Below are 25,966 nucleotides of genomic sequence, written 5' to 3' on the forward strand. Positions count from 1 at the left end.
AGAAAACAAAATACAAAAATGAAACATTCGTGAAACGTGCCAGCTACGAGAAAAGAACTCCCGGAAGTTCTCGTTGGAAAAAAGTCCTTTTCCTCCACATTTCCGGGCTTGGTGAGCAATGTCCGTGGATGTTTACATATTCTTCCTGTTCTTTTTCATTGCCTTAGTTATTGTTACACACATTCTCACGTCGCACAATGAGAAATTCCATCACAATTCGCGCATTTCGCTGAATTTGGGCAACATTCCGGAAGATGTTATTGCCCAGGATGCTGAGATTCCACGAGCTAGGAATCCCAATTGTTCCTACTGGGATTGTTTTAACGTGTACAAATGCGGCCAGAGGGTGAGCGACAATGAATTCAGCATCTACGTGTACCCATTGCGAACCTACGTGGATCCAGATGGGAAAAATGCCTTCAAGCTCACCAAAGAATTCTACTACATCCTCAAGGCCATCACTGAGAGCCCCTACTACACACCAAACCCAAATAGAGCTTGTCTCTTTGTACCCAGTATTGATACACTCAATCAGAATAATGTTGATACGAGTCTTGTGGCTAAGGCTCTGGCTTCTCTTCCTTAGTAAGTTCCTCCTTGATTCACAGATCCTCCAGGAAGTGTTGCTAATCTTTTTGAATTTCTTTCCAGCTGGGAAGGTGGAGAGAATCACATCCTCTTCAATATGATTCCCGGAAGTTCTCCAGACTACAACACAGTTCTGGACGTCAATACGGATAGAGCCCTAATAGCGGGAGCAGGATTCGATACGTGGACGTACCGGAGTGGCTTTGACCTCTCCATCCCATTCTTCAGTCCCAATCAGGTCAAAATGACCCAAACACGAGCTTCAGAGCCACGAAAATTCCTTCTAATCTCCTCACAGCTCAACATGTACGCCCAGCACTCGCGAATCCTCCAGGAAATCTCCTTCAATCACCCAGACGTGCTGACGTTGCAAAAATGCCCAGAAGGCACGAAACAAACCCCCGGGGAGGAGACAGAACACCTGGACATTCGCTGTAGCATCCCTCACGGCAATGAATACCGCTATCCCTACATCCTGACCAAGGGCACCTTCTGCCTCATTATCCGCGGCGTTCGTCTCGCTCAGCCAAATCTCATGGAAGCTCTCGCCAGCAACTGCATTCCCGTCATTGTGGCCAACAATGGCGTCCTCCCCTTTAGCGACGTCCTCGACTGGAGCCTGGCTTCCATCTCTATCCGGGAGACAGACTTCCACTCAATCTACACCGTCCTCCAAGCAGTCAGTGCGGATAAAGTGGCTGAGCTGCAGAAACAAGGCTATTGGCTCTATCGCAAATACTTCAGCAGCATCCGGAAGATTGTCCACACAAGCCTGGACATTCTCAATGATCGCATTTTCCCGCATCTGGCCAGGAATTACCTCCACTGGAATGTCCCAATGTACGAGAAAACCTCCCGGAATCCCCTCTTCCTGCCGCTGATTGCACCCAAATCTCAAGGATTTACTGCTGTTATCCTCACGTACGACAGGATTGATTCGTTGTTTACGCTCGTGCAGAAATTAGCCGTTGTCCCGGCACTCCAGAAGATCCTCATCATTTGGAATAATCAGAAAAAGACTCCACCGCATCCCACCATGTTCCCCAAAATCACAAAACCCCTCAAACTCATCCAGACAAAGGCCAACAAGCTCTCAAATCGCTTCTATCCGTATGAAGAGATTGAAACGGAAGCCATCCTTACCATTGACGATGATATCCTCATGCTGACCATTGATGAGCTGCAATTTGGGTGAGGAATTTTCATTGTTTTTCTTACCCTTTGTGATCTATTTTTTTTCCATTTTCCCCAGTGTCACGATTTTCCACAAAGAACCTCCATTTTTGTAAATTTTCTTTTGTTTTAAATTTCACAGCCTACTTTGATCTCACCAGATCTCACTCTTTATCTGAATCCTTTCAACAGTTAATTAAGCTAATCAATTTCACAGCTCTCTACTCAAGCAACTTTTTGAATACATTTTCTTCCCGGAACGATTTGAGGTGGTCCCGGAAAGTGCCATAAGTGCCTGGAAGTTGTATAATCATCCTGCCCATTGCAACAGAAAGTTTCTAAAGGATCTTAGGAACTTTCTCTTCAACACCCGGATGATCCTTGATGTCACCTTTGGGTCAAAATCTGAGTTCATAAAAAAGCTTCACGCAAGATACAAAGAGGACTTACTAAATGGAAAGATTTTGACCCAAAAATGACATCAAGGATCAGCCGGGTGTTGAAAAGAAAATTCTTAAGATCCCTTAGAAACTTTCTGATGCAATGAGCAGGATGATTACACAATTTTCAGGCACTTATGGCACTTTCCGGGAACATCTCAAATCGTTCCGGGAAGAAAAATGTATTCAAAAAGCATACAAAGTTCAAGTTGATCCTCTACTTCCGCATTTAATATTTTTTTTGTTCTTTATCACAGTTACGAAGTCTGGAGGGAATTTCCGGATAGAATTGTGGGCTTCCCCAGCCGAACACATGTGTGGGATAATTCAACAGGACGCTGGAAGTATGAATCAGAGTGGACAAATGAGATCTCCATGGTTCTAACAGGAGCAGCCTTCCACCATAAGGTAAGTTAATCCCTTCCCTCCCTAAAACGTTTGTGAGTACATAAATCCTGATGATCCTCCTGACAGTACTGGAGCTACATGTACACAAATGCCATGCCGGGAGACATTAAAGAATGGGTGGATGATCATATGAATTGCGAGGATATCGCCATGAATTTCCTCGTGGCAAATATAACGCGTAAACCCCCGATTAAGGTGACCCCAAGGAAGAAGTTCAAGTGCCCCGAATGCACGAATACCGAGATGCTGTCAGCCGATATTAATCACATGATGGAGCGTTCAGCATGCATTGATCGTTTTGCTACAATCTACGGCACAATGCCCCTAAAAACAGTTGAATGGCGCGCTGATCCTGTTCTCTTCCGCGACAACTTCCCGGAGAAGTTGAAGCGCTTCAATGATATTGGCAGCCTCTGAAAAGGAGCAGATTCCGCAGCTTCCTGCAGCCAAATGTGGTGCAATCAATGCGAAAATCAAAGTGTCATAGCAATCTAGTCCAATTTGCAGCATTTCCCTGTTTTCCCAGCCTCCCAGTTAAAACGCCCCAATTTTAGCGACAAAAAGGAACCCTTTTCCCTGCATTGCACAAGGACTTTTTGCACGAATTTATTAGGATTTTTTTTAAACTCCCAGTTCTTTTTAATTTTGAAACCAGTGACCCATATGTAATAATTTTTGTGACCATAAGAAGGTGAATTGTAGGCCCGCTATAAGAGTCTACAAGTAATAGTAGTTTAATGGTTAAATGTGATATTAGAGAGGCATTTTTTTATTGAATTTGAATCTGATATCTGTATGTCATGTATGTATTTTAGCTAAATAAGAAAAACTCTGGAAAGAAATTTGGAGAAAATTTTTTTTTATTTCTGGAGGGAAATTGAAGGTGGGATCGTATTCTCAGCATTAATTTTAGGGGGGACTGTCGAAGATTCCAAATCTCTATCTCTCACCGTTTATCCGCTAGAGCAATAATTAAAAGCTAGGTGACAGATGAGATTGAAGCCATGTTGAAAATTTGACAGATGAGCTACTTTTTAACACTCGGAGGACTTTACTGGTACTTGCTACCAATTGGAACCTTAAAATCATCACAAAATAAAATCTATTGGACTTATCTCGATGAATTTCGCATCTATGTGTAGGGAATTTTAATTACTTTAAGATAGCAGAAAGAAAATCTCGAGAAAAGTCTTTTCTTTGGAAGATAATTGAGGTCAAAGTCAGAATCCAACGCGGAGGATCAAATTGGTAATAACTACCAGTCAAAATCCCATACATTTTAGCCATGGTTTTGAGGTTATGTTTCCCCATATTTTCCAAATAAAGTACTCTTGTTCACTTTCCTCAGTCAAAAATAATTAATGTGGACTAATTTTATTGCCGGAAATGACTAAAAAGTTACTGGAAGAATCAAAGTTTGTGATGATTTAGGCGCACTAATAAATTAGGCAAAACTGCAGCTAAAATAGTCGTTTGAATTGGCAATTTTGCATCGATTCTACGCAATTTTATTCCAGTAACGATTTTCTCAATTAAATATTTAGTAATTTGGTGTAGGAATGCTTGAAGGAGATTGAGAATTAGTGAAACTTTCGATCCATGTTCAATAAACGGATTAATAATTAATTATTGAGCATATTTTATCAGCTGGTAGTTATTACCAATTTGATCCTCCGCGTTGTGCCAAATATTGGGTCTTCCAAGTGTTAAACATTTAACGGACTAAATATCTTTTGAATTTCAACGATTTCAGGTTAATTTTAAAGAAATTCATAACGAAAAAAAATTTTAATGAATGTTTTACACACAAACATGAAAACCTGAAAAATCTGTCAGGAAAAATTCAAAGTTTAATCAAATCAGATTCCAATTGGAAAACAAATCTAATTTTAGAATTTTATCTTAAACACCGTTTTGAATAAATTTTTGAAAAATTAAAGAAGAAATTTCTCCAAATTCTCTCCGATAAAACGACAAAGAGAAGAGAAATCAAATCAACGCGCCTCCATTGCAAAGGCCCTTGCGTTGAAAGACTTTTTCGGATCAAACCTTTCGGTCAGAAAATTCTGTTTTTGATCAGAAGAATAATGTTTTCTGGTCATGAAAAACAAGCAATAAATCAGGAAAATAAGCCTTAATAATATTCTTCTGATCAAAAGCAAAATTTTCTGATCAAAAGATGGGACCGGACCTTTTCATAGCCCAAAAGTCGTTGATTTTGTATCCTTTTTTTGCATGTTAAATAGATAAGTCCAACACTTGTTGAGTATTTTCTCTCTCAAATAACTTTTTCTTTTAAATAATGTATTTTGAAAGAGAAATAAAGATCATTTTTTTTCAAATTATACTGGCTGTTTTTTCTTCTTATATTCCTTTCTTTTCACAGCAACAAAAAAGAGAATTGTTCTATATGCTTAAACTTACCCCATCGCGTGTTTTCTCTCTATCACCTAGAAATCTCTTCTTCGTTTGTTTTTTTATTTTATTTGGGGGAATTTATTTAGAGATCCAGAGCTTCTCATGAGATGTCCACCAATGGCATTGATCGATTGCAAACTTTAAAGTCTGTTGTATACAATCCACGTAGGAAGTCACTACTTTCCAGCAATCGCAACAAGAATCGCGCTCTCTTCTCATCACGATCATCTTCGAGTCGTCGATCCACTTTTGGGGACACAGTGCGGGATTTTAGGAGAACTGGAGCAAATATTCGAGCTGAAAGGAAGCAGAAAATTCCGTTTAATTCCCTTATTTTAGGGGTGAAGAAACGGGGATTTTTGTGGACGTACCAGCTCGATGACTGTCAACCCGATTGAAGGATGCATGGAGGATGACTTCACGCAGAAAGAGGCACACATACAGGAAGATTTTCTTCCTTTGCGGTGTGAGGAATGTCAGGATATCCTTGCATTTTTCATAGCTATCCACCGTGAGGACGAGATCCTCATAGGGATGAATAAGAGGGACAGGTGTACCCTCCAGGAGGCACAGCAAAACTTCTGCAGCTACTTCATTAGTTCCAGCTATTTTTTTTGTGCCACGATGGGATTAATTTTGAGTAGTTAAGGAATAAGAATTGATGGTGGTTTGACTAAAAATCTGTAAATTAAATGTCTTTGGGGTTCCTGACGCAGAAAACTTCAAGGAAGAGATCCTTAAATTTAAATTCCTGCAGAGAATGATTCAAATAAAATTCTGAAAACTCAGATTCTAGGTCAATTTTGCTGAAAAATTAAACTTTGATTTAGAAATCTTGAGAGCTTCTTTGGTTTTTTTTCTAAAAAATTATTTTTTGAAATAAAAATTATAATTGATTTAGTTACAAAAAGTTCTAAAAAAAATCAGTTTTTCAATTGAACTTGGGATTCTTAAAGCTAGAAAAACTTCTGACTAAAGTTTCTTAGTTTGAAGGTCTAGGAAACAATACACAATTTTCTAATTCTTGAGAACTCATTAAAAAATTAAATTTAACTTGAAGTGAAACAGGTTTTTAAGAATTTTTAGTCAGAAAATCTAGAAAATAAATTGATCGAGTTAAAAATTCACAGAAATCATACTTGAAAAAATCCGAAATTGAGCTAGGTTCTTTAGAATTTGGCATAGATTTAAGTTTGATCAATAAATTGAAAAGGTCTTACTTAGTCAATAGGCTAAACAGCTCAGAAAAGTTGAAAAAGACGAAGTGTCTAGTTTAGAAAGATAGAAAATTAATTTTAAATTAACAGTAAAATATTTTAAAAAAATTAAATTTCTTGATATTTTTTTAACTTATAGCTTTTAGAACTAGAACTTCTTTTTTTGTTTTCAAAATTTTCTAGGTACCTAATAAAACTTTAGAAAACTCTTTAGAATAGGTATAGGGGAGAGCGGGGCTAATAAAGTCATTTAAGGGTTTAGAAAAAGCCTAAAATATCATATTTCCTAGCTAGATAGAACAAAATGATCTGAGAAAGAGTTGTAGGGCAGTAAATCTCCTAAAGAAATGAGCTATACATTTCGCTTTATCTATTTGGGAAATATGATATTTTGAGCTTTTTCTAAACCCTTAAGTGACTTTTTTAACCCCGCTCTCCCCTATAATTTGTTTTTTTTTGTTTTTTTAATTTCATAAAGATATCACCTAGAAAACTTAGAAGATTAGAAAAGGACATCAAACATCTAGTTCTGAAGCTAAAAAAAATTAATAATTTTCGTTAATAATTTTTTTTTCATTTATAATTTCTTTACTTAGAACAGTTAGAAAAAATCAAACAAGGACTTTAAAATTCTAGTTCTCAAAGCTAGAAAATTACATCAAATCGACTAATTTTCAATTTTCGAATATTCTTGACCAAAAGATCTTGGCTAGAAAATAATTTTGTTTTTTTTTTCTTAAATTTCATGACTTCACCTAGAAAACTCAGAAGATTAGAAAAGGACATCAAACATCTAGTTCTGAGAGTTCTGAAAATTTCTTTGCAAACAGAATGGCTAGATAATCAAATAAGGACATCTAAATTTACTTGAGAAATTCAATCAAATAATAATAAAATTACAATCTTTGACTATAAAAAAAAAAACGGAAGAACTAGAAAAGGACTTCAAAATTCTAGTTCTTAAAGCTAGAAAATTACATCAAATCGATTAATTTTCAATTTTCGAATTTTCTTGACCAGAGATTTCCTAAAACTTGAAAGAAAATTTAAATTCATTATCCTTTCTTCTAGAAAAGTCTACAAAACCAGGAAAGGCCCTTCGTTTTGTCTTTCCCAAAGCAGGAACCCCAAATTTCCCAGAATTTTCCTAATTCTTAAAAGGATACGAAAATCATCCACGGACCAGGAATCCAGCCAGTCACGGATCTCATTGATTTGCGGTGATCGTCGCAATTTCCTCTCGTGCGTAAAGAGATTGACGGTCTTGAGGCCTTTATTGAGTAGATGATCGACTAGAAACCACAATTCACGCGGCAATTCCGCTCGATCCCCTTGCGTATCATTCTCCTTTGGCTCACTCGCCTCAATGTCCCGTTCAAGTGCGAGAATTTCCTTCAGATTCATCTCTGTCACGGGCTTTTGGATGCGACAGAGTGTCTCAAGGCTGAATCCAATGCAACTCGGCCGGTACTCCCCGATGATTGTGATGAAGATATCCCGGCCATTTTGCACGTGTAGCACCAGAATGTCAAGGGGGACCTTCATGCCGCTCTCACGTTGCTTCCTGTGCAACTTCCAGGCATTTTTGCTGTCTGCATGAAGCTCAAGTTTAATTCCCATCGCATTGCCCGTAAGGAGGTGCCCGCGGGTGTGCTGAATGTCCAACCAACTCTCACATATTGCACTATCTTTGCCCTCCTTGCCCATAAATTCAAATACAACAGGTAGATGACAATTATTGGCCACAAGGAGTTCACGCTGAATGACGGAATTGTACTGAATTATCCCAAAATCAATATCTGTCTCCGCTACGGTGATCTGCGGTTGATTGTCATTCTCATACTTATCCACCGTCTTGAGGACCTCCTCATGGACCTTCTTGTACTTCTCCTCATCGCGGCACTTGATGTGCGTGAGGAAGAGCGCATACACGGGTTTGTGGTCACTAAGTTGCAATGCCATCACACTGTCGTACACAATCTGATGCGTCTTGTCGCTCCGCCAGAGAATTCGATCACACCACGCTGGCATACGGGCTTTCTCACTGCTATCCCACACATTTGTTCCCGGATCGTATTTATACGTTGGCTGGAACACAATGGGACCCTCAATGAACCCCACAAAGACATTGCGCTTCCGCATTTCCACATGTAGCTGATCAAAAGGCTCCAATTCGGCGTAGATAAATTCCTGATTGGCAAACCTCGACGCCCCGGGGATGGTGACATTGTCCACAAATTTATTGTACTGCTGCTCAATGATGCGATAGTTGAGATCCCCAAACCAGAAGATGTGATCATGCTCCTCAATGCTGCGCTTTGTGATTCCATGCTCAAATTGCATTCGTCTGAGGATTTCATCGTGATCCTCCTTCCTTCGCACAACTTCGTGCACATGCGCAGCCAGGTGGGCATTCACGAAGCAAATGAAGTTCTCCTGGAATTCCACACTCACCCCCACCCCGCCCTTATTTCCCATCATATTCAACGTTCCCGTGCCCACTGTTGTCGTCGCAATGGACTTTATGCTCCGTCGCAATTCCTTCCGGATCACAATGATCAGCATCATCCCCACAAGGCGCACCGAGATGAGCTCCTCATACGCCCCACCGGGATGCACACCATCCATCACCCGAGACACCCACACCAAATCCGGACGTGTCTCACTCACAGCATACGCCTTCGGGGAGAGATCCAACTCCTGGAAGGCGATCGCATACAAATCCGGTGGATCCTTCGTCGTTGCCAACCACTCGTGCAGGGAAATATCATTCGGTGGCTGCCCATTGACATTCCACGTGGCAATGTAGAAGCGATAGGGCTCATACATAATGAACTCATGCTCCCTCTTCTCCAGCTCCTCCCGGAATTTTGATTCGCGCTTCTTCAGCGTCGCCCTGCCGTGCGCAATATTCCGATCTATGGCCGATAAATCCTCTCGCCGGAATGCCTCCAACCATGAGAAATTCCCCTCCTCGGGATGCTCATTAAATGCTACACACATAATACATATTTATTTGCAAGGGGAGTTTATCTGGCGAATATTTTGGTTTTTTTTTAAGCAAATCATCCGACTATTTCCGAAGATCTGAATATTTGACTTCACATATGTAAATATCTTTTCTTTTACGGGGAAATCATCTGAATTGATGGAACCCGTAATAATAAAAAAAATAAATAAATATCTTTTGCTAAAAACCGAAGAACTCAAAACCGAAAAAAAATCTGAAAACGTATTTAGGACTTTTTGTTTTAATATATTTACTCTTTTTTAGGGTTCAATTTACTACGTTTTAGCATTAATTTACTGCTTTTCGGTTTGAATTTAGTCCTTTTTCTTAAGACTTTAATTAATCTTTTTTTTAAATTTGTTCCACAATTTAAGCTGTTTTTAGACTGAAAACTAATTTTTTTCGGCTTAAATTTAGTATTTTTTTTTTACTTGAAATTACTGCTTTTTGGCTTAAAATTAGAATTCATTAGCTTGAATTTACTATTGTTCGGTTTTATTTAAGTCTTTTTATGCTTGAATTTAGCATTTTTAGTTTTAGACTAAAATTTTGAATTTCTTTGGGGAATCATTGGAACATTAGCGAATAATCCGAATATTTCCGAAGAATCGAATAATTTCCTCCAGATAAACCCCCCTTGTTTATTTGCTTTATTTTACACGAAAGAACACACCTCATAAAAATCTCTCATTCATGCAAAGAAATAAACTTCTCCAGCCCCCGATAAGAGCATATCGCGCAGGCACTTTTCTGCCCCAATGACTGATTGGTTCAACCCAAGAGATTTATTGGTTTTCTCTACACTTTTTGCTTTTGCAATAAAAGAAAAAATTAAATTTTCCTTATCAACGAACTTTTCTTGTTTGTAAAAATTTATTGGAATTTTATCTGAGAAAAGGGAAATGTTCTGCTGGGAAAATCATTGGGGAGGGAAATAAAACTGATTTCGAGAAGGAGAATATTTTCTTGTAAATAAATTCATAAAAATTCCGAAGAAATGAATAAAGATTAATAATTTAATGAGAAAAAATTGAAAGAATTGAAGCAGAGAGAGAGAGAGGGTAAAGGATGGCCAAGTTCAGATGCCTCGTTTTATTTTCTAGATAAGATTTTGCGGATTTTTTTTTCTAAAGAAGAATTTTTTCGATAATTTAATGCAAAAATCACAAAAAAAGAACTTGATAAGATATCTGTGTGATTTTAGCATAAAGGTACTTCAGCTTAGCTTATCAGGTAGACAACAAAAAATTAGATTTCCTCCGAAATCTCAACAAAGAGGAGAGAAAAAACTGCTTGAATTACCTGAAGAAGAGCAAGAAGAGAGAGAGAGAGAGAGAGAGAGAGAAGAGAAGATAATCAAACAGAATAAACAAATATTTAGTGAAATTCACTAAGACAGACTTAAGATTCCTTAAGAAAGACTTAAGTTTTCTTAAAATTTCTTAAAATAAAACTTAAGATGTCTTAGAAAAAATTAAGATTCTTAAGTTTTCTTGAACGAAACTTAAGATTTTTTGAGTAAATCGAGCAAACTTGCATATTTTTTTTTTTTTAATGATTTATACGAATTTCAATACCCGAAGGCGATCAGAATAAATTATCAAAAAAAAAAACCAATTGAGACTAACTTAAGAAATCTAAAGTTTCGCTTAATAAAACTTAAAAATCTTAAATGTTTCTTACAGAATCTTAAGTTTTTTCTTAAGAAAACTTAAGTCTGTCTGACTAGTTAATTTCACTCAAAGCGGAATTCACTACTCCGTTGGACTTAAATAAGTCTGGTTTTAAGTCGGTCATAAGGTTTTAATCCAGTTTTTTTAAGTCTGACTTAAAATTTTTAAGTCGTTCTTAAAATTTTTATAAAATAAAATAAAATAATTTATTATTATATAAGATTTAATTAGGTGCTTTTCATAAAAAAAAATTTAAAAAATAAAACTTTTTTTAAAAATAAATAAAATAAAATATTTAGAAGTAAAGAAAATCCTTATAAATCATTTTTTATTTATTTCTTAAATTTTTATGCGGATTCTTTCGTCAATTATTCAGTCGGTTTACTGATCAGTTAAGAATGTTTAATTAACGGATTAGCTATTAGTAATATGGTTAGTTGTGATCAGATCAGTAGTTGAAACCTAAAATTTTAAGGCCGACTGAGTAGTGAATTCCGTACTCAATATTCAAAATTTCTATCTCATATTGAAACCGATATATTGAAGAAAAACCTCAATAAAGAAAAAAAATTAAAAAAATATCTTGAGGACTCTAAAGGATTTTTTCGATAAGATTGTTTAAAAATCGTCCTGAATGAAATTCTGAGGGCAATTATATTTAGCACAATAGTCAAAAACTTATTCAATAATGAGCACCTGATGAAAGTTCTAAGCAAATTCAGCAAGTCATTAGAATAGGTTTAAATCCTGACTAATCATTTTTTTCAAACAAAAATCGAGACACCTTCTTCGGGCCACCTTGTCCTTCTTCCCATAGGAGAAAAAATCTTTTTTCATCACATTTTTGAACAATCGCGTGCTTCAGCATAAAAATTTCGTGGCCATGCCAAGAATATTTTTGTTGGGACTCACTTTATGTTTTATGAATTATCACGATATATGAGTCAGTTGGTGGCTTATAGCAAAAAAAAACACCCGAAACCTGAACCCTCATTAGCAAGATAAACTCCACATGGAATTGCGATGCTTTCTTGACTTCCTTGAGGGCTGATAAATGGGATCGCAGAGAACTTTTCGTGCGCGCGCGATTGAAGGCATCAACAGATGTTTATTCTCAGTGATGACCTTCCACTCTACTCTGCAAAACACTCGATTCATTGAATACCAGTGCGTGTGGATTATTTACATTTCCTCACAGCTTTTCTTTGGCTTCTCTCAGAGCTCTTTCTGTGCCTTTTTGGCATGAAAATTAGAGTCTCTTGGGGCAAATTGCGAGAAGGAGGAGAAAAAATAAATAAATTTCAGACTCACCAATTTGGGCAGCTAGAATATCATTTTGGAAGTACTCCCACGTGTAGTGGATGTACGTCTGGCAAGGATAGTAGTAGAACAGGTGCTGCCCCGTTGTCGTTGTTATCCTGAACTGTAGCTTTGAGATCCCCGCAGTGGGTGCATCGATCCGGAAATCTCCGTCAATTGGGAAGAAATTCTCCACTGTGAGGTCAACAAATGTCTCCGGGGGGCACGTGGAGAGTGCAAAGGAGAACACAGCGTAGGAATTGTGGCACCTCACGAGGGCCAGGAGGCGATTCTGCTGCTCATACCCAATCAGCTGATAAGCCTCAAAGATCTGCATTCAATGAGAGAAGCAAAGAGAAATTTTTTTTATTCTCTCTCTGAACACTGTTGGAGGCTTCCTAGGACCCCCAGATTACCCTCTGAGACTCCCAAGTATGCGCGTGGCTAATTAATTTAATTTAATTGCATTTGTAGGGAAAGTAATTCAATTTCTGCTCATAATTTCACTTTTTGCATTCGATTGGCTTCACGCAATTTGATTTCTCTCCCCCATAAAATTACACCTCCGCCCCGTGATTTCCCGTAATTTCCCACCCCCACCAAAACCAGACTTCTTGGCACTTTTAAGGGCACTTTTGGGGGTCTCAAGGGGTGCTTTTGGGGGTACATTTGGGGCGTAACACCTACAGAAACAACTTGTTCCTCCTGCCGAAATTTCTCTCGTACAATCTCCATTACGCTTTCACCCATTTTCACGGGATTTTCTTCACTGAAATGCCTTGCAAAATCACTCGTAGTACACTTTATTTTCATCCACAGCTATAATTTCCATTATCAGATGTGAATTTTCACGGGATTTTCACCAAATTTGGTGGAGCAAACAATTTTTTGCAAACAAATCTCCTCACTTGACGCACCACACTGAAGTTTTCACGTGCAAATGTCATTCGATGAATTCATCGATGAAAATTCCCGAAAAATTCCAATAAGAGAGGTTACGGTGAAACTTCAGGGTAGTGCAGAAAAATCAAAACATTGAAGGAATTTTCACGTGCGTAGTTTTTCTTGGAAGTTTTGAGATAAATGTCGAAGATTTTCACACCAACAAATCAAATTAGGCTGACCAATGTCGCCGTGGTGCGAATGAAGAAGGGCGGGAAGAGATTCGAGATTGCCTGCTACAAGAATAAAGTCATTTCCTGGAGGAATAATGTGTGAGTTGTGATTCTGGAACATTCCACGGGGATTCCCGAGGGATTGTGGTCACTTTGGGGCACTAACACTCGTCTTTCTTGCAGGGAGAAGGACATTGATGAAGTCCTGCAGACGCACACAGTCTTCACGAACGTGTCAAAAGGTCAAGTGGCCAAGAAAGAGGATCTAATGAAGGCTTTTGGGATTGAGGATCAAACGGAGATTTGCAAAAGAATCCTCGCCAATGGGGAGCTTCAGGTGTCCGACAAGGAGCGACACACCCATCTGGATTCCCTGTTTAAGGACATTGCAACAATTGTCACGGATAAATGCGTTAATCCGGACACAAAGCGCCCCTACCCAGTGTCAATGATTGAGAAAGCCATGCGGGATGTTCATTTCTCCGTGAAGCCCAACAGGAATAGCAAGCAACAGGCTCTCGAGGTGATCACCCTGCTGAAGGAGAGCATTCCCATTGAACGTGCCCGGATGCGCATAAAGATTGTCGTTGGCGGGAAGGAAGCTCGAAAAATTCGCGAAAAGGTCCTTCAGCTTGCACCTACTGTTGAACAGGAAGACTGGACCAGTGGCACCCTCTCCCTCATCTGCCTCATTGATCCTGGACATTTCCGTGCCGTCGATGAGATTGTCAAAGGCGAAACGCACGGAAGTGGAAGCCTGGAATTGCTGGACCTCAAGGAAGTCACGGAAGGTGATGAAATGCTCGAGTAGCGCCCCCCAGTCATGCTTCAATCACACCTCAGTGTAATTACATCTTCCCGTGTAAATTAAATCTCCAATAAAATCATTTTTTTGTTTTTTAATTTAAAGATTAATCTTTTATTATTATTTTTTATTTTGGATACAGAGTTTTTTTTTTAATCTTGTCAACACTATTTTGGAATATCTTGTGATGCACAAACTTTTAAAATTTATAATATTATTAATTGTTTAAAATCTCATACAGCAGACGCATAAGTTCATTGGCTTTCCAACCTCCTCCGCGTTTCGAGCTTTGGTATCAATTCAGTCACGAAAGATATCAAAAAATTGTTTTAAAAAATAAAATCTACATTTGACTGTGAGACAGAAATCTCATCAAGATTCTCATCTCTCCCCTAAAAGAATCTCACTCTTAAACATTTTCTTCTCCTCCCACCCACTCTTTCCTTCACAAACAAAAAAAAAACAACGCTACATTACATAAATATCAACAGCTTGGAATTTTGTTCATATTAGACGACAATAAAAAATCGGATAACAAGCATTATAAAAAAATAATTTGTACGAAAAAAATTGGGAAAGATTATTTTTTTGCCTTCTCCTCATTCCCCACTCGGTGGAGAATTTTGAGAAGAAATTCAGCCGGATTTTTGGGTTAATTTGAGTTTCTGTGATGCCTCATAAGCCTCAAGTTCCTTTTTCTCTTTCTTCGTATTTCTCTGCTCATACTCAAGCCTATGCTTGATTATACGCTCCACAATCTTCTCTGTTGTCATTGAATTTCCTGCAAAAAAATGGAAAGAAAATAAATCAATTTGTTTTTGTTTACTAAATTCATTCTAAAGTTCGGAAAACTTATAAAATAAAATAATATTTTGAATTTGGCGCGCACTCGAAGTGGTGAATTCGAGTGGTGAAAATAGAGAATGTGGGGAAAAATGAATGATTTTACGGCAAAAATGATAGATTGGATTTGGAAGGTATGGTGTACTTGTGTGTAATTTTATCGCGTTAAATATAGAAACGCGAACAATAAATAAATAAAATTACAAAGCCTCTCACAGAATAAAATTATTCTCGAGACTGTGCGAAAAATCCTTGAAAATACTCTAAACTCTTCTATAACTTCACGTTATTCTAAAGACTCTAAAGCAAATGTTTCAGAAAACTATTAAAAAATATTAATTTGAATTTGGCGCGCATAGGAGGTGGGATAGGAAAGATGGTGAAAAGGGAAATGTGGAGAGAATTCAACATTTAGTAGGAAAAATGATCGGATCAGAATGGCAAGGAAAATGCAAAAACGTTCGCTTCGTAAACTGTAAAATATCAAAAGAATTTAATTAAAGCATTCTTCGTACAGCCACGTAGTTTAATTCTATCCAAATTCACTTTGCACTGAGGCTTCACCCCTTTAGCAAGTAAGCCAATGAGATTTCATTTTTCTGAATTTATCAACCAATCAGAGTTCTTGAAATGAAATTTCTTCTTCTTATTGATTTACAATTCATTTACTTAGAAAAATGTCTCATTGATTAATATTAAATTATACAAATTCATTTTTTTTTTCAAATCAATTAGAATTAGAAAGATTCTGCGCAAATTTTTAACTAGAAAAGAAATTCAAAATAATTTAAATTTTATCAAGAGTTATTTTTTCTTTCCATTCCAATTCAATGGATAATTTATTTCTTTTAAAGTCGCAAACTTTGTATCGGCGATAAAATTAATTTTCAATGCAATAAAAAATGTTCATTAATAATACAAAATCAACCTTGACGACGACGCAGAGTCAAGATTAAAAACGATAGCAAGGTTGCAAATAAAAATCAATAAATTGAGAGGAAAAGTGAATTTAAAAAAAATATAAAAACTCACCAGAATCGAGAAGAAAGAATTTTCCCATCATTTTGGGCACAGCATATGGGTCTGTTTGACCCTCACCAAGTGCAATGGGGGTCTGTCCGTGGCACACAACGCTCACATTAAAGTGCTCCATGAGCTCCTTTGTCACATCATATGGGGCCCCAATGACCACCTCATTGACGTATTTGCACGCCAAAACACTGAGAACGCGCTCATGGAGATTCATTATGGGGTAGTTACTACCCTTGTACTCATTAACAACTGGATCTGTGTGTAGCCCCACAATGAGGTAGTCCCCCTTCTCACGGGCCTTCTCGAGGAAATCCAAATGCCCCACGTGGAAGAGGTCAAAGGCTCCAGCTACGTAGACCTGCAGAAATTTCAGTTTATTATTAAATTTAAATTTTCGAGTCCTTCAAAAATTCCTTCAATATCCCAGTAATATTATGTAGGAAAAACGCAACAACGCATCACAAACAGCTTCTATAGGTACCTACTTAAACTTTTAATGGATTTTCGGCTTCAAATATTAATAAAAAAAAATTCTTTAGCTGCTTTTTTTGCTTAATTTTTTTTTAAACCTTGACCATGAAATAGCACGCTTCGAGATCAAAATCTACTCTTAAAAAAAATAAAATAATAAAACAGATAATCCCATGAATTTTTGTAAACATACGGAAGCTTGACATTCTTGACCTTTTAAACGGAAAAAAAATCTAATATTTTTGCAAAAAAAAAATAAAAGAAAGAAAATTGCGAACTTACAATTTTATCATCTGGCTTTGGTGCTTTCCCATCGCTGAATTGAATAATTTTTTGCGTTGTGGGCAAAAATTGACTGCATCCCGTCCACGGGCTCCGCGCCGAATGATCTTGGCCCATTCGAGATGAACCTATTTCATCATTACAAATTTTATATTTTTGTAATAATTTAACCAAAGCATCGTGGTGTCCTTTAACATTTTTTTCGCATAAATTCCGTCCCCAAAAAGCATCACAAAAAGAGTTTTTTTTTTAAAAAAGATTTTTTTGTGCATTTTTCATCATGAAATTGAACAACACAAAAAGGAAAAACAGAGAGAAAAAGATGAAGAAATCAGCATATTTAGTCAAAGCAGAAGAAAAGAAATTCATTAAGGAACAAATTGGAAGAGAATGAAATAAATTATTATTCTACTTTTTTTTGCTTCATTCTACATTCAATACATACATGCACGAGGCAAAAGAACAACCAGAGAAAATGTTAAAGAGCAAATTAATTGTTATTCAAAAAAGGTTAAAATAAAAAAAAAAGAAGGAGCACAGACGGAGAAGAGAAAAATACATTCAATTGGCATTTAAATTCTCTCCATGATATTCGGATATTTTATCAATCAGTGCTTTGGGAATTGAGAATTATGGGAGCATGAAGAAAAAAACAAACTAACTATAAAGCTAAAGAGACTGTACAGGGTGATGCGAAATTTTATTCAATCATCATTTAAATTTTCTTGAAATTTGTAATTTAGAAAAGAAATAACTTTAATCTTTTGGTATTGACTAATATGGCGCTGTTAACGGTTAAAATTCAAAATTAAATTTTAGTTTAACTTTTAACTGTACAAAACTCTAACTGTACAAAAAAATATCAGGAATAAAGTTAGCAAAAAGAAAATTAATAAATCGAAATTTTGTCTTACTAGCTGTTTCAGAAATTGAGATATTGAAAAATAATTAAAACAATCTTTAAAATAAAGAATCATAAAAAACTCGAGCTTTTATTCTTTAAATTTTTAAGGTAAACTAAAATCCTTAAGGGGGGTCTCTTGGGAAAATTGTTAGAATTTACACATTTTTAATGTTGTCATTTTTTGGAGTTTTTCTTAAACCTGGTTTTCCGATGTTGGTTACATTTGAAGCCTAATTATTGAAGTGTAAGAAAATCACTTTTCGCCATCTTAGGTCCGACGCCATCTTGTGATTTTCCGACTTTTCCGCAGAACTGCCCTAAAACACAAAGGTAGGTTTTTCTCAGGATCTACTGGATGGATTTTGATGGGGTCAAAAGCAAATGAAAGAGGACATACCCGTGCAGATTTTGATGTACCAGAATTTTGAATTTCCGTTCTGGGGCTGAGAAAAGTCAAAAAATGTCAAAAATATCTGACCAAAAGTCACATTTTTCCACTTTTCTCAGCTCCAGAGTGGAAATTCAAAATTCCGCTACATCAAAATCTGCATTGGTATTTCCTCTTTCATTTGCTTTTTACCCCATCAAAATCCATCCAGTAGATCCTGAGAAAAACCTACCTTTGTATTTTGAGGGAAATCTCAAGATGGCGTCGCATCTAAGATGGCGGAAAGTGATTTTCTTACTCTTTAATAATAAGTCTTTAAATGTCACCAGCACTTGAAAACCGAGTTTCAGAAAAACCCCAAGAAAAATAAAAATATTTAATTTCACCAGCTCTCACAAGAGACCCCCCTTAAGAATAAAATTAGAATAGAATAAAATCTATACCTAATACAAAACTTTTAACAAGATTCGAGACTTATTATTCTATGGATAATAGAATTTTTAATTTTCCTTAATTATTTGGGATAAAAAAAAGATTTTTGTTAAAGATTTTTAATTTAATTTGACGGAATTGACTAAGAAAATAAGTTTGTGATAGCTCTGAGTTATTTTGTTCAGGAAAAAAGCTTTTTCTGCTGCTTTTTATGATGTTTTGATGTACAAGAATCTCAAAAATAATTTATCCAAGTTATCCAAAAAAAAACAAGAAAAATATCAAACTTTGATATTTTTTCTTGGTCATAGAATATAACATTTAACATTAAAAAATTTTTTTCAATGATTTTTCAACTTTTTTCTATTTTTGGCTTTGTTTTTTTATAATTTAAAACTTTCAGAAATTCAAAAAATTAATATTTTCTTTTTTTTAATTATTTTTATTCTCTTTATCAATCTGTATTAATTTCTTTGTTATTCCTCTTGAAATCTTTTCCATTTTCTTATCCAAAATTGATTTAAAAAATCTTCCTAAAAATTTCTTTTCTATCAGAAACATTTTTTCTTAATTTTTTTTTAAATTTGCAAAAAAAAAGAAAATAAATTCCACATCACCCTGTACAAAAGACAAAGCAGATCTCTTAATAATAGTTATTTTTGCCTCGGAAACAGCACGAGAGGGAAACAGATAGATGAATAAATGAGAAGAAAAAAACTCATGTTCCAGAGTTCATTAAAAGAAAAAAACTAACTACAAAACTATTTAGCGCGCAATTATACGAGTTAAACTGCGAATAAACTCCCCCATTATATTGTCGTTTGAACTTGAAAAAATATTATAAAATGTATAAGAAAATTGTTAAAGGAACGTCTTACCTTCTTTCTCAATGGAATACTCATCATTTCCCTGACGGAAGTGGTTCCTAGTTAGGAGTAGCATTCTCCCAACTAGGTCAGTTGTTGAGATACCAGCTGTCCGTGAGATCTCTCTGTGAATTGCAAAAAAAAACAGAAAATAAAATCAATCAATTGTAAATGTGATTGGTTTTTTGTTCTTCAAGTTGGTTCAAGCCTTACTTGTAGCGTTTTGCTTCTTTAACCAGGTGATATGTGTCCACACCATCGGCTGTCATTGTTATATCATCTGCAAAGTGGATGTGTGATAAGTGAAATGGAGTAATCTCATTATTACTCTGCCTGATTAAATATTGATGCAATTTACCTTCTTCTATATCAACAAAGTTTTTTGTTAGAATTGCAATTAAATTACTCACCTCCATGTACGCAGAAATCGCAATCATATTGATCGAGAGTCTCAAGATTTGTCACATAGGGCGCACCTTCAACAAGCTCATCCACCCACTTGATGCCCTTAATCATCTTGTATCTATATAAAAAATATTTAAAAAAAAATAATAGAAATAATGCATTTTCCCGCCTTTTTTGCCTTTTCTCTCCTATCACAATAAAACATTTCATTGATATATAACGTGCCAACCCACGTCATCGAACATACGATCTTCTCACTGGAACTTTTCCCCGCACTCAAAAATATTCTCTTTCTCCATAAACTCCACGATGGCGATAAGAGAGTGCGCGCGGGGGCAACCAAATGTTCCATTTCTCACGCCAAAGTTCACGACGAGGGCGTTTTGAAAGCAACAAGAACAGCTAACAAAAATCAATGCCGGCAATTTATTTAGTCCACGACATTCTCAAACTGCCCATCACGAGGGCAGATCTATTGATTTCTTCGCGTACAACTGCCCTTTAATTCCCACGGAATTATGCACCAAGAATTGTTACGCAAAAACATAATGTAATCGTTATCACATGAGAAATTCTTTGGGGACTCAGAGAACTTTTGGGGGATTTTTACGGTGATTACATAAATATTGATAAAATGCACGATTGGGGCAAAATAATCCTTGATTTTTTTCTATTTTTGGAGCAAAACAATTCCATTAAGATGAATTTAATTTTTTAGAATTATTTTTTGTATTTAAAGAAACGCTCTTATCACTCTATTCTATCGCATTATGTTAGTGCATTGAACGATCTCTTGATAATCATTATGAGAGGTCTTGGACAAGCATATTTTTGTTGGATAAGGACAGAGTTATTCTTTCCGAATAAATAATCAGTTTAAGTAAACAGATTTTGAATGGAATTTGGGCGATCTGTTTTTATTTTCTGTGACCTTTTAAGCTGTTTAGAATTTTATATTTAATCTGATAGATTTAGACATTTTAGGACTGTTGGTTGGTCCTTATTTTTTCTGCTATGATTCTTTCATAACCTGACATAAAATTCTGACATTTTATGTCTGAACTATATTATAAGTCATTTTGTTTAATTCTGAACTTAAGGCCTGGATTTTAGATATTTAAGACTCGTAATTTACTAATATTTTATCTTCTTTCAAATATTTGTGAAAATTTTTAAATCCGATTAAAACCTTTAACTTAAAACATGAGAATATCGTACTTTTCTCTCACATTTTTTCGATAACAACATATTTTATGGATTTAGTTTGATTTGTAAATTTCCAACTATATTTCCTATGATTTAGCTTCAATCCACAACTTAATGTCAGAAAATTAAACAGGTTTTAGCCTCTTAAAAAAGTAAAGAAAGAAGATTAGTTTTAAACCTTCTTTCTTTACTTTTCTAAGAGACTATTAGCCTGCTAAATTTTTTAGATTTTCTAAGAGCTTTTTCGCTTTCCTCCTTACTGATCTCTTAACCTTTAAACTCTAAAATTTTCGGGTTTTTAAAAGCTTAGCCTAATTTTTTTGTAGGATCTCTATTCATTTTTATTGGATGTTGCGTTTAGGAAATTTGTAAGTTGGGTCTACTAGAATTTCTACTCAATCGTTTCTTTATTGGTCTTATTTCGTATATAGTGCTGAATCAGATCTTGGTGGTTTGATGAGAGGGTATAGGATCATTCTTTGTTGGGGCTATTATGCTCCTTGTGGAGGCATCTAGAAACCTTTATAAAAGATCTGTTTAAGCTCAGATTTTTTTACAAATCATTGCATTTTTTTGCATTTTTAGTTTGCATGTAAGGAAAGCTTAATTATATTTCTTTTTAATTCGAGTTTTCTTGTGTTTTAAAGTCAAAGATCTTTATTCCAAGATTCTTATTCTTCCGACTATCTAAACCGTTACAAAATAGCTGCTTAAAGCTCGCATAATCTAGCCTTCTAAAACCTTCAGATTTAATATCTAATCTCTTCTGCAACAAACGATCTAATCACTTCTCGATAAAAACTACTTCCTAAAGCCTTTCAAAAAAGAATTGCAAATCATTACTCATCAACTAAACAAAAAAGCCTAAATTGATCATTGATGGTACGTGGGAGTTTGTATTGCAAATCATGCTGATCTGCTGATCTTTTCGAAGTTTTTTTTTGGAGCAGAGTTGAGTAATTCCCAACAAAATTAAATTCCGCAATTGTATTGCCCCAATTATCGTATAAATGTGAATTTTCCTTTCCGGAATAAAATGCTACGAAATCCCCCCAAGGTTAAATAATAATTTGGAAGATTCCAAGGGGAGTAGTCGGGAAGGAGAACATTTTAAAAGGGAATTTATCAGCCCCTTGCGTACCCGGCGTTATCAGGAGATTCTTCTCTTGGTATTTGGGATAATGTGTGTGGGTTATCGGCCTCGCGCGCGTATTTTATTGGGAGGAAAATAAGTGGAACACACCACCCGGAGGCAACGTTCACGGACACGGGTCACCAGAGATGCTATGTGGGGTCATCATCATGCAAATGAACTCTCCACACACAGCATCTGTCGCGGATGCCCACGCGAGGACGTTTTTTATGCTCGTAAAATGCGGAAATAACATTCTTAAGGGAAAGCCACTTCTTACCTTTCTTCCTCAGTGAAAACCGGCGGACCCTTGTGCTTGGTTATCTCAGCATCCGTGTGCACACCAACGACGAGGATGTCCCCCAGGGCTTTGGCCTGTCGGAGGGCATTTGCATGCCCAAAGTGCACCATGTCGTAGCTGTGGAGGGGCACAAAAACGAGTTATTGCATCAGCTGGGAGTGGAAAATGTGCGTGACATTGAAAATTCTTACTCACCATCCATCACACCAGACGCGAACCTTCCTTTTGGGGCTCTCCTGCATTTTCCGGATAACCTTTTCTTTCACTTCCAAACGGGGAAAAATTAATTGTTTTCACCACCACACGCTTTTCTATAGAGAATTTCACTGAATTTTTGTGAAAAAAGCTTTTTCTTGCGGAAAATGGGTGTAGAAAAGAAAAACTTCTGGAGTTTTCTCTGCGGCAATCGATTTGTTCTGTTCAGCGGACAAAAGTCGAATGACGCGCCCGCTGCGACTTGCTCGGGGTTTAAGCGTTGTGACCAGATGCCTGGAATACTGCGATAAGATGAGAATTCCTCTTTCCACTGCCACTTTTTATACACAAACAAACTTTTTCTGCGAGTAAAAATTTTCCACAAAACGCCAACAGAGAACCGTCAACTAAATGAGCCAATGTCATATATGACCAATAATTTCAAAAAATTATATTTTTTCATTTGTTTTAATTTTTGGAGCCTAAAAGGCTTCAAAAGTTGCTGGGAATGTTTCCTGAGCACGAAAAATAAAATTCCGCTTAAAAATAATCGATAAAAGCGTGAAAAACGATCCTTGTAAGTCTTGTAAGATATGACCTCCTCCGACATGTCCTAGGAATATCCATAGTTTATGTTCCAACTTTGCAAGAGAAAGTTTCCTGGGTTCGTTCATTCACAAAAATCGAGCATAAAAAATAATTTTAATAATTTTTAATGTTTTTCAAGTAAACCCACAACCGGAAAATTTTTCTTTCAACAAAATAATAGTGCAGGAATAAATATTTTCAGAGATGCATCAATTTCCTTCCAAAGCAGCGAATTTATTCGGCAAAATCCTGCAAAAAAAATTAAAGAATTTTATTTTCCTTTAACACCTTATTTTATTTTCCACTATACACTTGTACACAGATATAAGAACGCCTCCGGATGAGACGTGGGATCCGTGGGATGCAATTAAGACTAAATAAATGAAAATTTATCTCACAATCCTTGGCGTTTTTTACAATACAAAAAAATGGGAATTTTTTTTAACTGGGTGAACTTTTCTCGTTAAATAGAAGAGACAAAGGGGTTGTCTTTTGAGAGAATGTGGGGGGATGAAAGATTATCATACCGTCGTCCTATTGGAATCCCCAGCGAGTTTGTCAACAATCCGACTCACGCCCGGCATATTGAGGAACGACCCAAGCACGGGAACCCTCCGGAGGAAATTAATGGCAACCGGGAAGAAGCCACTGAATAAGAGGACAAAGCCATAGATCTCCAGGATCATGCCGATGAGGGGATATCCAACCAGGACGATCACAATGCCCCCGAAGAAGGCAATTGAGGCTTTCACTTTGTGCTTCTGGAAGAAGAATCTGAATGTCCTCTCCAACCCAATGACGCAGGCAAGTCCGCAGAGAAACAGGATATTCCCAATGGCCAGGAGTCCTTTGTCAAAGAGCAACAGGATACCCAGAAAGAGGAAGGAGATCCCAAAGCCAGCTAAACCGACTCCGATTTCTATTTTTTTCGTTGAGAAAATTCAAAATAAATTCATTGAAAATTTCAGAATTTCCCCTCAAATACTCACTCTGTGTGTCTGTAATCTCAAACATTGTGTCCAGCTGCCGGATGCCCCCTGGAAAGTCCGGAAATGTTTCCCAAAAGCACCCTCCAAAAATTTATCTTCGTCACCTAACCTAACAAATATCCACGTCACTAGATTTCTTTTCATGCACCTCCCATTGCTCTATAAATGCATATTTTTCCCGATTTATTAAAGAAAATAAACAGTGGGGTTCTAAATTATCACTTAAAATGCAATTTGGGGCAGTCTGGTGTGAAAATAACTGAGAAAACTGATCTATTTTTCTATGAAAAACATTCCCCAGATGCTTTTGACTGTATGACGTTTTGAAAACAAACCCATTTTGACTGTCTGTCAAAGCAACGTGCGCGAAAAGACTTCGAGCTGTGCAAGTTTTTGTATAATTTAGTGAATTTTATCATAAAAAATAGACAAATAATGTCTTCAGATTGCGTGGAAGAGGTGGAGGTCATCCAGGAGAATCCTGAGCAGCCTCTGAGCAAGAAACCTTGCCTTGAGGAAGCACAGAACGGCGAGGAAGCAGCAGAAGATGGCAAAACAGAAGTTCTCTCGAAGAGGAAGATCAAAAAGCTAGCAAAGCTGGAGAAATGGGAAGTGTGGAAGAAGATAAAGCGCCAGCGGGAGCGTGAGAAGATGAAACAGAGGCGCCAGGAAGCTGTCAAGGCGGGAATTGAGCGCACAACTCCCTCAAGGAAGGCACTAAAGCGCAACACCATATCCCAAAGTTCTAATCCCATTTCCGTGGTCATTGATCTGGATTTTGATGATCTCATGATTGACAAGGATGTGTGCAAGTGTGTAAAGCAGCTCCTCCGTATCTACACGGTTAATAGACGCTCCCAAACCCCAATTCCTCTCTACTTTACGGGACTCCGGAAGGATGGACGGATCCAGAAGACACTGGAGAGGAATGATGGCTACCAGAACTGGGATGTGGGTAATCACTGAGCTATATCTGTAGTCATTTAGGTACTTTTCAGCATTGCTCTTCCTCCTTTTCCAGGTGAAGATCTCCCATGAATCATTCCTGGACTTATTCCCCAAGGAAAAGATTATCTACCTCACGAGTGATTCAGACAACGTTCTGGAGGCTCTGGAGGATGATCATGTGTACATAATCGGTGGATTAGTTGACCACAATTCCCAGAAGGGACTCTGTCATAGGATTGCTGAGGAAAAGGGGCTCCGGCACGCCCGCCTGCCGCTCAATGAGAACGTTGTGATAAAAACCCGAACCGTCCTGACCATTAATCATGGTAATTATTCCGTTAAGAAATTCATCTCTAATTCATTTATTATTTACACGATTCAATTTATTACACACACAGTTTTTGAAATTCTTCTGCGAGTCACAGAGAAGTCTTCGTGGAAGGATGCCATCCTGAGTGTTCTTCCCATGCGGAAAGGTGCTAAAGCAAAAGGTCAGGAGGAGGATCAACAAAAGGAGGAGGAAGATAGTGAAGAGCATTCAAAAGCCACTACACAGTGAGAAGAAACATTCTCAACAATTTCTTTACCTCTGCCTTGCAACACCAAGGGGCTAACAACTAGCTAAAAAAAAAGAATTAATTGTTAAAAAATAAGAAATAAAATTATTTTTCAAAAAAAAAATCGTTTAAATTAACCCTTTCAGGTCCATTGAGTCAAATGCTCGATTTTGAAAATGTTTCATTTTGTAGTCATTTCATTAAAATTGAGTCCAAATTAGTTCAAGAGGAAAGACCCATAAAACTTATTTTTAGTTCAATCAGCTCACTAGATTGATCGC

General features: G+C 36.8%; 7 protein-coding genes across 8 annotated transcripts in view; 3 read left to right on the forward strand and 4 right to left on the reverse strand.

Annotated features, from left to right (window-relative positions):
* The window catches only part of LOC129790574 (uncharacterized), a 60,572-nt gene extending 38,047 nt beyond the window's left edge, over positions 1 to 22,525 (reverse strand). Inside the window, exon 1 of the mRNA XM_055828137.1 lies at positions 21,496 to 22,525. The gene's annotated coding sequence lies outside the window, so the exon portion shown is untranslated. The remainder of the gene's footprint in view (positions 1 to 21,495) is intronic.
* On the forward strand, positions 21 to 4,956 carry LOC129790538 (exostosin-2). Its single transcript, XM_055828093.1, has 4 exons — positions 21 to 585; positions 652 to 1,779; positions 2,459 to 2,609; positions 2,676 to 4,956. Exons 1-4 carry the CDS (start codon positions 119 to 121, stop codon positions 3,024 to 3,026), a joined length of 2,097 nt encoding a protein of 698 aa, XP_055684068.1. The 5' UTR covers positions 21 to 118; the 3' UTR covers positions 3,027 to 4,956.
* LOC129790531 (inositol polyphosphate 5-phosphatase OCRL) lies at positions 5,077 to 13,150 on the reverse strand. Its single transcript, XM_055828066.1, has 5 exons — positions 12,914 to 13,150; positions 12,239 to 12,557; positions 7,411 to 9,237; positions 5,399 to 5,632; positions 5,077 to 5,324 (listed from the first exon to the last, which is right to left on the reverse strand). The coding sequence occupies exons 1-5, from the start codon at positions 13,037 to 13,039 to the stop codon at positions 5,128 to 5,130; spliced, it is 2,703 nt and encodes a 900-aa protein (XP_055684041.1). The 5' UTR covers positions 13,040 to 13,150; the 3' UTR covers positions 5,077 to 5,127.
* Positions 13,225 to 14,256, forward strand: LOC129790582 (ribosome maturation protein SBDS). Its single transcript, XM_055828145.1, has 2 exons — positions 13,225 to 13,440; positions 13,525 to 14,256. The coding sequence occupies exons 1-2, from the start codon at positions 13,310 to 13,312 to the stop codon at positions 14,150 to 14,152; spliced, it is 759 nt and encodes a 252-aa protein (XP_055684120.1). The 5' UTR covers positions 13,225 to 13,309; the 3' UTR covers positions 14,153 to 14,256.
* LOC129790564 (ethanolamine-phosphate cytidylyltransferase) lies at positions 14,259 to 23,012 on the reverse strand. 2 transcript variants are annotated; one of them, XM_055828124.1, is made up of 8 exons: positions 22,604 to 23,012; positions 22,388 to 22,525; positions 19,775 to 19,887; positions 19,578 to 19,644; positions 19,377 to 19,489; positions 16,775 to 16,902; positions 16,022 to 16,379; positions 14,259 to 14,927 (listed from the first exon to the last, which is right to left on the reverse strand). In XM_055828124.1, exons 1-8 carry the CDS (start codon positions 22,648 to 22,650, stop codon positions 14,782 to 14,784), a joined length of 1,110 nt encoding a protein of 369 aa, XP_055684099.1. In that variant the 5' UTR covers positions 22,651 to 23,012; the 3' UTR covers positions 14,259 to 14,781. The 2 variants fall into 2 exon arrangements, with proteins under 2 accessions (XP_055684099.1, XP_055684098.1); XM_055828123.1 differs by having other exon boundaries at positions 16,775 to 16,962; positions 22,604 to 23,010.
* A 288-nt stretch (positions 23,013 to 23,300) lies between these two features.
* LOC129790587 (vesicle transport protein GOT1B) lies at positions 23,301 to 24,513 on the reverse strand. Its single transcript, XM_055828152.1, has 3 exons — positions 24,181 to 24,513; positions 23,719 to 24,110; positions 23,301 to 23,440 (listed from the first exon to the last, which is right to left on the reverse strand). The coding sequence occupies exons 1-3, from the start codon at positions 24,203 to 24,205 to the stop codon at positions 23,426 to 23,428; spliced, it is 432 nt and encodes a 143-aa protein (XP_055684127.1). The 5' UTR covers positions 24,206 to 24,513; the 3' UTR covers positions 23,301 to 23,425.
* Positions 24,514 to 24,531: 18 nt separating this feature from the next.
* On the forward strand, positions 24,532 to 25,809 carry LOC129790572 (tRNA methyltransferase 10 homolog A). Its single transcript, XM_055828133.1, has 3 exons — positions 24,532 to 25,131; positions 25,202 to 25,454; positions 25,527 to 25,809. The coding sequence occupies exons 1-3, from the start codon at positions 24,616 to 24,618 to the stop codon at positions 25,685 to 25,687; spliced, it is 930 nt and encodes a 309-aa protein (XP_055684108.1). The 5' UTR covers positions 24,532 to 24,615; the 3' UTR covers positions 25,688 to 25,809.
* The last annotated feature ends 157 nt before the right edge of the window (positions 25,810 to 25,966 follow it).

The sequence above is a fragment of the Lutzomyia longipalpis genome, chromosome 2 (assembly GCF_024334085.1).
Source record: "Lutzomyia longipalpis isolate SR_M1_2022 chromosome 2, ASM2433408v1".
NCBI lineage: Eukaryota > Metazoa > Arthropoda > Insecta > Diptera > Psychodidae > Lutzomyia > Lutzomyia longipalpis.